Genomic DNA, 12,434 nt, shown 5'->3' on the forward strand with positions numbered 1-12,434 from the left:
TGATGAGGCACGTCATGCTGTCTGCTCGATGGATTGAGTTGCGCAGCGCGAGGTGTCGTGGCGGGGATCGGCGGGCAGGCCGCGAACGGGGCCGCGGTGGGGGATCATCAAACAAACGACAGCTGGAGGCTGAGAGAAAGAGAAAACAATATGGGGGAAGTCAGTTGTCAGCGAGGGTCGCGCAGCTACTGCAGCAGATGGCTGTCGGTCGCAGATTGAGTTATGCCGGGTGCGACACTATCTGTGATCTCGTCCAACAGCCCAAACCACCACCTCCACCACCCTCACCAACCCACACTCCCACTCCCACGCAGGCGTTCGGCAACCTCGGAAAAGCGTCTGGCGAGGTGGAGCGGCAGAGGCGCATCCGCTGGCTGTGCCTTCGCGAAACTCTGCTGCATCTGCTGCACTTCACGTCTCGAAACGACGGGCAGAGCCAGCCAAATCACGCCATGCCCGACGCCAGCTGCTGTATGTATGTATGAAGGTGCATGCGCTGCAGGTAGCAGCAGTAGCGGGAGCGGTAGGGCATGTGCGGTAACCCAACCTGATAAAGTATGCGCACCTGTACCTGTTGGTCTGTACCCGTGGCCTTCTCATCGCATCGCCTGCTGCGTGCCGGATCGCCTTTTCCATATCCTGGTATTCGTGGGGCAGCTAAGCACTCCCCGGCAGAGGCGTACCGGCCTGCGAGGGGCCATCCATGGACAAGTATATTATATTGTTGGGCGTATCACGGCAGTCAGCAAGCAAACCACCGCTGCACATCACGTATGTACCCAGCACCGGCCGCAGCAGACATCTGCTGTGTACCACCACCGTCGACCGCGACCTCACCGGCACATCGTCCTGGCGGTGCCGTAGACCTCACGCCAATGGCGAATGACAGCCTGTATCTCAGGCCCATTGTTCTGTCCGATGTCTTGGCCCAGAAGACCGCATTATATCGGATCCAATCTCGTAGCCGGCAAGTCGTGACTGCATTTCCTGCTCTTCAACAGATGTAACAAGTGCATTCAATGTCCAGTCCCAGAGGTGCGCACCTTCGCTACCGCTAGCGTTCGGCTCGAGCACGGGCATCCCTTCCTTCCCTGGGCGACGACTGCTGTCGAACATGTCACTTTCGCAAAGTCCAGATGCACCGAGACCGCCTTGTGTTTGCTGACTGTGAGGCCTACCTGGTTCTGTGCGACGAACGACTCTGGTTCTGAATGTCGGTGAGCCCTCCCTGCCTTGGGCGGCCAACAGCCAGCGACATCGCCTTTGCCCATCTACGATCTGTCACTGCCTGACCACCCTGGCCGGCACCGCCAGCAACGATATGCCCCTTACCGATGGACATCCACGACTGGCTCCAGACCACCGCGGATAGGCAGCCGCCGGACGACGACCAACACCCAGGGTTCCCGGCCTTCTTGAAGCCAACGCGACCACCAGGCCCGAAGCAACGAGAACACAGTCACGCGAGGAAGCGAACGTCGAGCGAGCCACCACCCTCTGAGCAACACCATCGTCGTCGAAAACGGCACAAGGCTGCCACATGGTCCTCCTCCAGCCCCGACCATGCCCGACACCTGCAACCTGCCGCTGCGAGTTCGCGCAGCTCGTCCCACGCATCACAGGACCGACACGTGAGGGAATCGAGCGGGAAGGAGATACCGAGCAAGTCGTTCGAGAGGCGCGCACGTCACAAGACGAAGCCAGATCGATACGAAACGAAGCCCAAGCAGCGTGACCATGGACGGAAGGCGCGTGATGACCGCAAATCGAAGTCGAAGCATCGCAGGTCACACCAAAGCGCAGACGTTGCGAAAGCTACTGGTCTGATTCAGAGCTTTCAATTGAAGAATGGTCGAAAGGACAAGCGATTGACAGTGAGAGCTCCCTCTTCGTGGCTGCTCATTCAGCGTTAACGTGTTGATACTAGCTTCGGCCAGATGCCAATGCCGGAATCTTTAAGCATGGGCGCTCGTCGGCGCCTGTTGCGACCAATGGTCAAGGATGTGAGTGATACCCAGGTTGCAAAGACTGTTACGCCTTGTTCTGACCTCGCGCAGTACCTGATCTGGTCTTCAACGAGATGAAGTTCTTACAGCGACCACAAGAACACCAGGACGAGGTCCACCTTGACGGCGCAGCTCAAACGCAGTCGAAGAAGTCCAAACAGCGGCTGAGGGAAGAGGAGATATCTGCTTACTTTGTGAAGAAGCCCACGCCTGAAGGGGCACTCAGCAGACGACCAGATGCTCGACCTTCGACCAAGGCCGCGAACCAGGCCGTCCATCGTAGCAGAGGACGGCAACAACTGCCATCGAGTGATATCGGATTGAGGCATAATCGAGCTGACGTTGATTTGCCGGAGAAGCCATTTCTTGGGTTTGGTAGCAAGGGCCCCAGCCACGAAAGCAACACGCATCATCCGACCAGTTACCTTACTTGGTCCGAGTCTGCCGTTCCACTCCATGAGAGAATACCCGTTGCCGAGCATCGTGAGAACGAACGCATTCGCACAATCAAGGAAGGAACACGCCGATTCTCGCAGCGTGTACCTTCCGTGGGGCAAGAAGGCCGTCGCGTGAATCAACTGCGGACAACACACGTCGAGAGTGATGAGCCGGGTGGTGAATGGGTCGGGACCAACCGAGTCAAAGGGCAAGGGCACATTGAAGGATACGCTCCACCAAGCAATATCGCGCGTCCCCGTACAAAGCGCACTCCCGATCAGTCCACCAGCAGCAGTTCGTCTGATCCTCTACCAGCACCGCACGCCAATCTTGACGACGACGACTACTCATCTAAACTCGGCGGCCATAAGGCGCTCCGCGACTTTCGTACTTCGGACGTCCTCAGAATCAGGGCCGAAGGTCGAACTGATGAACGTTCACCGTCACTACAGCAGCAGTCTCCCAACAATCCACAAGACAGGAGCGAGACTCCAACGAGCGACGTCTTGCGGCGAGCCCTCCACGCAGTCAGCAATGATACCTGCGATCAGCAACGAGAGCAAGATCGGTTGAAGACGACGACACAACGCAACAGGCAGGGCGAGGATCAACAAGGGCACATCAACATTCTGGACTCTGGGTACAGGCCGGCATCACATGCGCGCAGAAGCAATGCTGCAAGTACCAGTGATTACGCAGTGGTACCTCGTCGAGGTTTCAGTCGAACAGCTGAACAACACAAACCTCTGGAGCGACGGCCCCTTCAGCCACTACCTGCCTCAGCCATGAATGCAGACCCGATATGGCGGCCAACCTCGAAAGCCACTCTCACGATCAACCAAACACACTCGATAGGGCAGGACGAGATGCCGGGCCATGTCCACGATGGGTCAAATCTACCGCCGATTGATCATTACACTTATACGGACGAGAGACGAGTTGAAGAGCTCGATCAACATATGCCATCCGAACAGGAGCAGTTCTACATCGACCCAGCAGCAAGGCAGCCTATTGCGAGCTTCGGTGGAATTGGAGCAGATCGCGGGTCCCAAGGCTCTCCTGAAGGCTTGAGCAATGCTCTTTACGGAGGAGCGTTCACCAATCCGTCGACTGATAGATTCTCTGAATTCCTACAATCAGGTAGAGAAGATGAAGTTGAAGAGCCTGATGATGGCATGAAGGGCTTCTGGAAACCTAATGTACTCTACTGATGATAGTGGTGATCGTCGTCTTGTGATGTGCTTTACAATACCCACTGAAGTTCCACCAGCAAACATTTCACTCCATAATTGTCCTTTTCATTGATTCATCCGGATTGATTCAATTGATGTGGTTGATTCAGCGTTCCGGCTCTTCCCTATACAGCTGACGATAGCCGAGCGATATCCGGCTATGATGGCATCAGCGAATGGACACGACGGCGCACCCTGCACCCAGTCGACAGACTTTCTGTCGTCTCGATGAAGCAGCACAGCTTCAATCCTCCGGCTGTGACCACCTCGGCCTGGTGGATGCTTCTTGTACTGCTGCTGCCGTGATCTGAATGCTGCCGCTACGCTTGCACACCGCCCCGTCGCCCTCGAGCGTATTGAAACGCGCGGTTGCTGCTCGTTGGCAGGCACGCCCCCCAACAACGCCGGCCGTGACTGCTGCTACGCGGCGCTCCTGCCCTCAGCCCCGCGACCGCGACTTCTCGATGGCGGCAGGTGCGTCGGACCCTGGCAGGGGTGGCCCCACCACGAACGTCAACAAAATTCAGAGACAGGTGCATTCTCGCTCCGGACAACTTTCTGACCACCTCTCCGCCTCTGCAAACGCCTTTGCCAGCTCCTACTCCCCATCAGCAACCGCATCGCCGTCGTCCACCATGGCCCAGACCACGCTGCCCACCCGCGGCGGCTACGACCCTAAGGCCCCCTCCGTCTACACCCCCCGTAAGATTGGAGCAGCACACACGCTCGAGCACCGCATCTACATCGAGAAGGATGGCGTCCCCGTCTCGCCGTTCCACGACATCCCCCTCTACGCCAATGAGCAGCAGACCGTCCTCAACATGATCGTCGAGATCCCCCGCTGGACCAACGCCAAGCAGGAGGTTTGTTGGCCCTCACCGCCACCCGGAGCTCCCCCATCGTTGAGCTTCCACGAGCCCATTGACTGACCAGCCTTCTCTCGCAGATCTCCAAGGACGAAGAGCTCAACCCAATCAAGCAGGACACCAAGAAGGGCAAGCTGCGATTCGTCCGCAACTGCTTCCCCCACAAGGGCTACCTCTGGAACTACGGTGCCTTCCCCCAGACCTGGGAAGACCCCAATGTCACCCACCCAGAGACCAAGCAGAAGGGCGACAACGACCCTCTCGATGTTTGCGAAATCGGCGAGCTCGTCGCCAAGCCTGGTGAGGTCAAGCAGGTCAAGGTCCTTGGTGTCATGGCCTTGCTCGATGAGGGCGAGACTGACTGGAAGATCATTGTGATCGATGTCAACGACCCGCTCGCCCCACGCTTGAACGACATCGAGGACGTCGAGCGCCACCTGCCAGGTCTCCTCCGTGCCACCAACGAGTGGTTCCGCATCTACAAGATCCCAGACGGCAAGCCTGAGAACCAGTTCGCCTTCTCTGGCGAGTGCAAGAACCGCAAGTATGCTATGGACATTGTGCGCGAGTGTGCCGAAGCTTGGGAGAAGCTCATCACGGGCAAGACTCCAAAGGGTGAAATCAACCTGTGAGTGGAGTATTCTGTATCAAGCACGCATCGCAAGCTAACGCCTCTTCTCACAGCACCAACGTCTCCGTTCCAAACAGCAACGACCGTGTCGACCCCTCCAAGCTCAACATTCCAGCACACGAGGAGAAGGCTCCAGCACCAATCGACCCCAGCATTGACAAGTGGTTCTACATCTCTGGAGCTTCGGCGTAAGCAGTTGCTCCATTGTGTACAGCCATGCTAATGTGAAAGAGCCGTGTAGATGGGTCATGCCACATGAGATCAAAGCTGCAATGCGAGGAAATGAACTGCTCGCCAACGGCCGTCACGACAGTGTGTGCGACAACTGAGGTGTGAGAGAAGATGGACTGCAGTGCAGGTGGGATTATCATGAGCATACTCATCACAGGCCAAAAAAGCATGACGTTTATGAAGAAGTCAGGGAGCATAGCCCATAGATGTGAAATACAGACCGTTTTCATGACAGCATGCCCTCGTCTCTTTTTCCCGGTATAAAGCATCATGTCAAAGGCTCTTTTGATACAGAAGCTGTTGTACACTCATTTGGAACAAGCCAGATATCCTCGCTGACTTCGTGTTCTTCTGATCTAACTTTTACAACCTCTCTTGTCCTCGTCCATTCTTAGCTGGTGCTCTGTTCCTTTGCCCTGAATACCTCCCCAACTGCCTAATTGATGAAGTTGACGCAAAAGAAATGTAGGATCATGCTCCCAAAGACAAAGTCCGCAAATGCCCTATTCACACCTCACGTCAGCTGTCCACATTCTCCTCTTCTCCATACAGATCCAATTTCCAACCCAACATGTCCACGACTTCGAAAGGGGCAGATATATGACACTCACCTCTCATGCGAGATCGCCTCAAATTCACTCTTGTTCTCCGGGTTCGTCTGCACGCGCAACGAAGCCGTAAGGACGAATTGTCCCACCGTCGCGCTGAAACCGGCCAGGAAAGCGTTGAAGGGCTATAATTCCACCACATCATCAATCAGTACATGCTCTTTTATCCCCTGTTCTTCCCTTCCCAGGGGTGGAGTATAGCGAGGCTTACGTAGTTTCCCGCCAGAACGCAGTATACGAATTGGATCAATCCGACGACCATGAGGAAGAACATGAAGGCATCGAGGAGTTTGGTCCTCTGTGGCGTGCGGCCGAGGTAGTTGTTGTAGATTTGGAGGAGGATTTGTTGGGCGTCGTGCGGGTTGCGGATGGAGGGTTCGGATTTGGGGTTTGGGGTGGTTTTGTTGGCGGTGGTGGTGGAGGGTTTGGCGGGGGATGGCGTTGCGCCGGAGGAGGCCTTTTTGGGTGGCATTGTCGTTGTTGTTGGTGAGGAGGGTGGTGGTGGAAGAGGTGGTCGTGAGGGAGGGCGTGATGTTGGAGTTGACATGTGAAGCTCATGGATGCCAAGCCATTGGGCAAGCTGTCCTTGCGGAGATGGCCAAGGCGTCCCACTGGTTTTGAGAATGAGCTTGCTTGCTTGTGAAAGGACGGGACTTTGGAGTTCACAAGACTTCAACTCAAGGGAAACAATGTCAACATCCGTAAGAAGGTCTCACATCTCGACCATCGAATGGCCCGGTATCAATCTCACTACCTGCGCATTAATGGGTGACTGGGCCCTATCCACGTGCAAGTACAGACTCGGCCAAAAACGAACTTCACTCTGAACATCATCGGGAGTCTGAGAACAACGGACATTGAGCGGTCCAGCCATGGCTATGGCCAACCACATACCTCCGATCCTCAAAGATGTGGTGGCGAGAGTCACAAAATCATTCTCTGCGCTGAGTCTTCCGAGTCGAACTTTCCAAGCCACCATATAGTACCTCCAGTGCAAGTATTGCTATCCTCGAACACGCTCGACAAGGCTGTTGAACATAACCTTCAGCGTATCAGGCAGAAAATACCTACCCGACTAATTCATGGGACGTTTATGAAACTGACAAGGCGGGTTGCTTCTATCTGCAAAAGACAACGATGACGAGAGTTTCGAATTGCTTGTTTCGCCCGATGAGGCGAACTGAATAAAACACGTCTCTGCCTGGGCTTCCTTTGCTATTTGGCTGTTATGCGGTTTGGTAGCCCCTGGTTGGCCGTCGACCAGATAATCCGACGTAAAGCGACAGGGCTCCAGCGAGGCCTTGGCAGGTGAGTGAATGAAAATGCCAGAACAGCTGATGTGAACTTGATCGCTCGCCTTGAGAAATACAACCCAGCAGGAAAATACCCGGTCGCCTTGCTCTCATTACGGAAGTGCTCAACAATGATGCAAAGGCGTCCAGCAATCGCTGCTCAGGCAGGCCAGGGACCACTGTCGAAGAGCGTCGTCGATTCTCAGCTTCGGTTCTTCTCTAGACCGAGCATAAGCGTTTGATCAATGGCGACTTGACCAACACCAACACGCTCATCAAATTCCGAGGTCATGGATCACCGCCCCTTCCAAGCAAATTCTCCAGGGCCTCGATCCTAGACGACCTACCACTTGCGCGTAAAGCGAAGATTCAGACGCCACGTTGCATCCAAGGCCGTTCGCCTATACGTCTGAACCTTGACCAACCTTCGAAACGGTAGCCCATTTACGTAAACTTGACAGCGTGGTCACCATGATCGATAAATGCCTCATGTTGGTTGGGGGTGAGGGAATTATGTGCTAGCGCCAAGCAAGCTTTCCTCACTCATGGCCGCTGCATGTCTCCCACGAGAGTTCCATTTATTGCTTAATAGATACAACCTTTCTTATCTCTACGGATTGCATCTCTTGGCAATCTCATTCAGATCTCTCTTCGAATCGATCTACGCCTGGGCATGGATCCTTCGAAATGGACAGCAGATGCTAACATCAGTGAAAAGGGCGTCCACGATGGCGAGGAAGCTGCCGGTGACGCCCGACTCCCTACTCGGCAGACCCAGATTGCCTGGGGCGACGACGATGAGGACGAACGTATTCGCCGTCAGAACCGTCACCGTCGTGGTGTCTCGGTCGGCAATCGCAGCCACAGTCGTCGCCGCTCTGCCAGTCGGGATTCCATTCGCAGCGTCCAGAGCCGGTACAACGCTCAGAACGCGACGATTCCTATCGAGTTCCGAACTCTGTCGTTCCAAGTCTCGGCTTCCAAGGACGTGAGCGAGACTTTGGAGAAGAATCAGAAACAAGCGCAGAAGAAGCACTCCAAGGTCTTGGGCCTCCCGTTCGCCCTTCCGTCCAAGAAGAAAGAAGACGTGCGTGAGAAGCCTATCAGGACATTCGCCAGTGCCGACGAACACACTGCCCCCATTGACAGTCTATACCAGCGGTTCCGGGTATCTCCCTCACAAGGTCTGAGCCACGATGCCGCCTCGAAGAGACTCCACGAGGAAGGCAAGAACGTGCTGCCCTCTCGAAAGCCCAACTACCTCAAACGACTGCTGGGCTACATCTTCGGGGGCTTCTGCTCAATCCTGTGGATTGGTGTCATCATTTTCTTCATCTGCTGGCGACCATTAGGAGACCCTGACCCACAGCCATACAATCTCGGCCTGGCTATCCTCGTGCTGATTGTCATCTTCTTGCAAGCTGGATTCTCGGCCTTCCAAGATTGGTCGACGAGTAAGACGATGAATGCGATCTTGGACATGCTTCCTTCTGACGCTACTGTCTTGCGAGAGGGCAGCTTCACCACGATCCCCACAGCCAACGTCGTCGTCGGAGATGTCGTTCGTGTATCGATCGGTGACAAAGTTCCTGCCGATATGCGCATCATGTCGATATCTGGAGACGTCCGCTTCGATCGTTCAGCCATGACAGGAGAATCGGAGGAGATCGAAGGCTCGCTTGATAACACCAATGACAACTTCCTCGAGACGAGAAACATTGCGTTGATGGGCACGACCGTCACCAATGGTTCTGCCACTGGTGTGATCGTCTTCACTGGAGCGAAGAGTGTCATGGGCGGCATTGCTACTGCGACGACTGATGTTCCCGATCAATTGACTTCGATTCAGAAAGAAGTCAATCGCTTCGTCAAGATCATTTGCGTTTTGACGCTCTTTCTGGCACTCTTAATCTTGCTCACCTGGGTTGGCTGGCTGCGTGTCGACCACTACCAGTTCATCAACACCGTGGGCATGCTGAACGATGTCATGGGTTGTGTGGTCGCCTTCATCCCTGAAGGAATGCCCGTCGCCGTTGCTCTTACACTTATGATGATTGCTCGCCGTATGAAGAAGGCTGATGTCCTGCCGAAGAGTCTGGGTACTGTTGAGATGCTGGGTTGTGTCGATGTCATTGCATCGGACAAGACTGGCACGTTGACTTGGAACAAGATGACGGTCAAGAGCGTTGGGTTCGTGGATGAACTCATGACCAGTGACGAGGCCAAAGAAGAGATGAGCAAGAACAAGAACGTCCACGGGTCGTTGGTCGATCTGCACAGAGCAGCGCTCCTATGCAACGAGGCAACCTTTGATCCTGTCTCCATGAGCAAGCCCGTGGAAGAGCGCCTCACCCATGGCAACCCGACGGACGGTGCGATCCTTCGATTCGCAGAGTCGGCAGAGTCTGCCTTGACAACTCTTCAGTCGGCATTGCCACGGGCCGCCCATATCCCGTTCAACTCCAAGAACAAGTTCATGATGACCCTCCACAATGACCAGAAGGATGCCGAGAAGCACGATGGGTCATATCTGGCCTTGGTCAAGGGTGCCCCAGATATCTTGCTCCCTCGTTGCATCAACTACCTCTCTTACAAGACTGGCCAAGTCTGCACTCTTGATGCCGAAGCCAAACAATCGTTCTCGACCCTGCAGGCCAAGCTTGCCCGCAATGCTGAGCGAGTGCTCATGCTCTGCCAAAGACGATACTCACCCATTGCTCAACTCGATTCCACCGCGCTGGAAGAGGAGATGCTAGACAAATGTCTCGCCGATCTGACCATCATTGGCGTGGTCGGTATCTTCGACCCTCCCAGGCCAGAGATCCCAGCCACTGTCGCTTCCTGTCGACGAGCCGGCATTCGCTTCTTCATGATGACTGGAGACTTCGGCTTGACCGCCGCAGCTGTCGCTCGACAAGTTGGCATCTTCACCGGCGAACGTGATCCCGATACGTTCGAGACGGTGACGAGCAGACGAAGGAGTAGCTCGTCCATCGGCAAGGAAGTCACAGCAATCGACGTGAAGGACACATCGTACAGCAACGAGCGCTTGCTGCTCGAAGGCTCGCAGATCAGCGCTCTTCAGGACGAAGACTGGGATCTCGCTTGCACGTACACGGAGATTGTGTTTGCTCGCTGCAGTCCCGAGCAGAAGCTGCTGATCATCGACAACTTTAAGAAGCGTGGCAGCACCACTGCCGTCACTGGTGATGGTGTCAACGATGCCCCAGCCCTCAAAGCCGCAGATGTCGGCGTGGCCATGGCGAACGGAAGTGATGTTGCTCTTGAAGCCGCTGATCTCGTGCTACTGGTAAGCACTTCCCAACCCCCGGCATACCTACCACCACTAACACATTCTCTTTCAGGGCCAATTCGACTCCATCATAACCGGCATCCGCCTCGGCCGCCTCGTCTTCCAAAACCTGCAGAAAGTCATCTCCTATCTCCTCCCCGCAGGCTCCTGGTCCGAGATCTGGCCCGTCCTCCTCAACGTCTTCTTCGGCGTGCCCCTTCCCCTCTCCTCCTTCCTCATGATCATCATCTGCGTCTTCACGGATCTGTTCCTCTCCCTGAGCTTGATCATGGAGAAAGAAGAGTTCGACCTCCTCGACCAGCCGCCGAGGAACGTCAAGAAGGACCATTTGATCAATCTGAAGATTTACGCGCAGTCGTACCTCTTCATCGGTGTCATGGAGACGCTCTGTGCGCATTCGATGTACTTTTTGTATTACTGGCGGCACGCTCGCATCCCCGTTGGAGATCTCTGGTTCGTCTTTGAGGGCTATTCAGCTGGTTTCCATGGCTATACGCAGGACGAACTCACGCATTTCAATACCGTTGGACAAAGTGTCTACTTCGTCACGCTGGTTATTCTCCAGCTGGGAAACATCCTTTCGATTCGCAACAAACGACTGTCCATCCTCCAGGCGGACCCTATCAGGAAGGAGCGTCGTAATCCTTGGTTGTTGCTGAGCGCGGTGATTTCGATCTCCATCGCTGTCTTTGTCACTGAGGAGCCTGGTATCCAAAGCTTGTTCGGGACTGGAAGTGTTCCTATCGAGTTCTGGTTCGTTCCTGTACCGCTGGCTTTGGGCATTCTGTGTATGGATGAGATCAGGAAGGTGATTGTGAGGACGTGGCCCAAGGGGCCCATTGCGAGGATCGCGTGGTAGGGAAATGATGATAGATCATGATCTGACGATGAACCCATAGAATCTGTGACTGTGTAGATGTCAACAGATATGTCAAAATACTCAAAAGTTTTGCTGGGCAATGACACGACAACATGAATGTCTCAAGTGTCTGAAAGATCATACATCGTCCTAGTATTCCCTTACCCCCCACTCTCGAGAGCTGAGACTCTTCCCTAACAAGCTGGTATCGTATACATCGCGTCTTCTTCCACCAAATCCCACCTCTTCATCCTCATCCTCACCACCAATCTACCTCGACCTATTCGCAAACGCCAACCCAAACTGCACCAACCCAATACTCGCCAGCACACTCAACCCGGTAGGCAGCGGCTTAAACCCCGTCTTGATCGCCCGCGGGATCGAACTCCCCGCCAACACCACACTCGCCAGCAGCGCGAGCTCGACGCCGTACGTCGCGCGGTTTTGGATGCGGTAGCCGCCCAGGAGGTAGAGAGCGCCGACGGTGCAGCCGGCGGCGAGGGAGGGGATGGAGCCCGCGCGCACGTAGCCTGTTATGCCCCCGGTTGCGGTGAGGGTGCCGAGGATGAAGGCGACGGTTTGGAGGGACTGTTTAGCATGGAATGTTAGCAGAGTAGAGCCGAGGGGAATGGATGGATGGGAGCACCATTTTCGTAGACTGTTGTTGCGACGAAGGTTGTTTCGACATCTGAAGTGTCCAGCAGACGTTGAGAGGGTTGTTGTTGGCTTTGTGGAGAGGGTGGAATGCGGGAGAGAGAGAGGAGGTGACGTCTCAGGATAGATGTTAGCTGACCATCGCGAGAGCTTGGACGGGCTGGAGCTTGATCCGATGCGATGAGGTTGCTCGGCAATTCACTCATGGCTGCACCCACCTGCTGCTTTGGGTAAAAGCCTGTTACCGAATGTCCGATTGGACTTGTTGTTCGAATGGGAGACTGCACTTGATATTCTACTTCCG

At 55.0% G+C, this 12,434-nt stretch overlaps 5 protein-coding genes across 5 annotated transcripts; 3 read left to right on the forward strand and 2 right to left on the reverse strand.

Moving 5' to 3' along the window:
• Nucleotides 1–1,334: 1,334 nt before the first annotated feature.
• M409DRAFT_25554 (uncharacterized protein) lies at nt 1,335–3,655 on the forward strand (the record flags this gene model as incomplete). The annotated part of the gene is made up of 3 exons (XM_033807745.1): nt 1,335–1,874; nt 1,928–2,003; nt 2,058–3,655. 3 exons carry the CDS (start codon nt 1,335–1,337, stop codon nt 3,653–3,655), a joined length of 2,214 nt encoding a protein of 737 aa, XP_033665101.1.
• A 656-nt stretch (nt 3,656–4,311) lies between these two features.
• Nucleotides 4,312–5,365, forward strand: M409DRAFT_68084 (uncharacterized protein; the record flags this gene model as incomplete). Its single annotated transcript, XM_033817682.1, has 3 exons — nt 4,312–4,539; nt 4,623–5,170; nt 5,227–5,365. 3 exons carry the CDS (start codon nt 4,312–4,314, stop codon nt 5,363–5,365), a joined length of 915 nt encoding a protein of 304 aa, XP_033665102.1.
• Nucleotides 5,366–5,846: 481 nt separating this feature from the next.
• On the reverse strand, nt 5,847–6,406 carry M409DRAFT_31608 (uncharacterized protein; the record flags this gene model as incomplete). The annotated part of the gene is made up of 3 exons (XM_033810236.1): nt 5,847–5,907; nt 6,016–6,137; nt 6,224–6,406. Coding segments are annotated over 3 exons (366 nt in total), but the record flags the coding sequence as incomplete, so codon positions are not given.
• A 1,571-nt stretch (nt 6,407–7,977) lies between these two features.
• On the forward strand, nt 7,978–11,476 carry M409DRAFT_68086 (uncharacterized protein; the record flags this gene model as incomplete). Its single annotated transcript, XM_033817683.1, has 2 exons — nt 7,978–10,614; nt 10,670–11,476. The coding sequence occupies 2 exons, from the start codon at nt 7,978–7,980 to the stop codon at nt 11,474–11,476; spliced, it is 3,444 nt and encodes a 1,147-aa protein (XP_033665104.1).
• A 270-nt stretch (nt 11,477–11,746) lies between these two features.
• On the reverse strand, nt 11,747–12,164 carry M409DRAFT_25558 (uncharacterized protein; the record flags this gene model as incomplete). Its single annotated transcript, XM_033807746.1, has 2 exons — nt 11,747–12,064; nt 12,123–12,164. The coding sequence occupies 2 exons, from the start codon at nt 12,162–12,164 to the stop codon at nt 11,747–11,749; spliced, it is 360 nt and encodes a 119-aa protein (XP_033665105.1).
• Between the last annotated feature and the right edge of the window lie 270 nt (nt 12,165–12,434).

This window comes from Zasmidium cellare, assembly GCF_010093935.1.
Source record: "Zasmidium cellare ATCC 36951 unplaced genomic scaffold M409scaffold_27, whole genome shotgun sequence".
NCBI lineage: Eukaryota > Fungi > Ascomycota > Dothideomycetes > Mycosphaerellales > Mycosphaerellaceae > Zasmidium > Zasmidium cellare.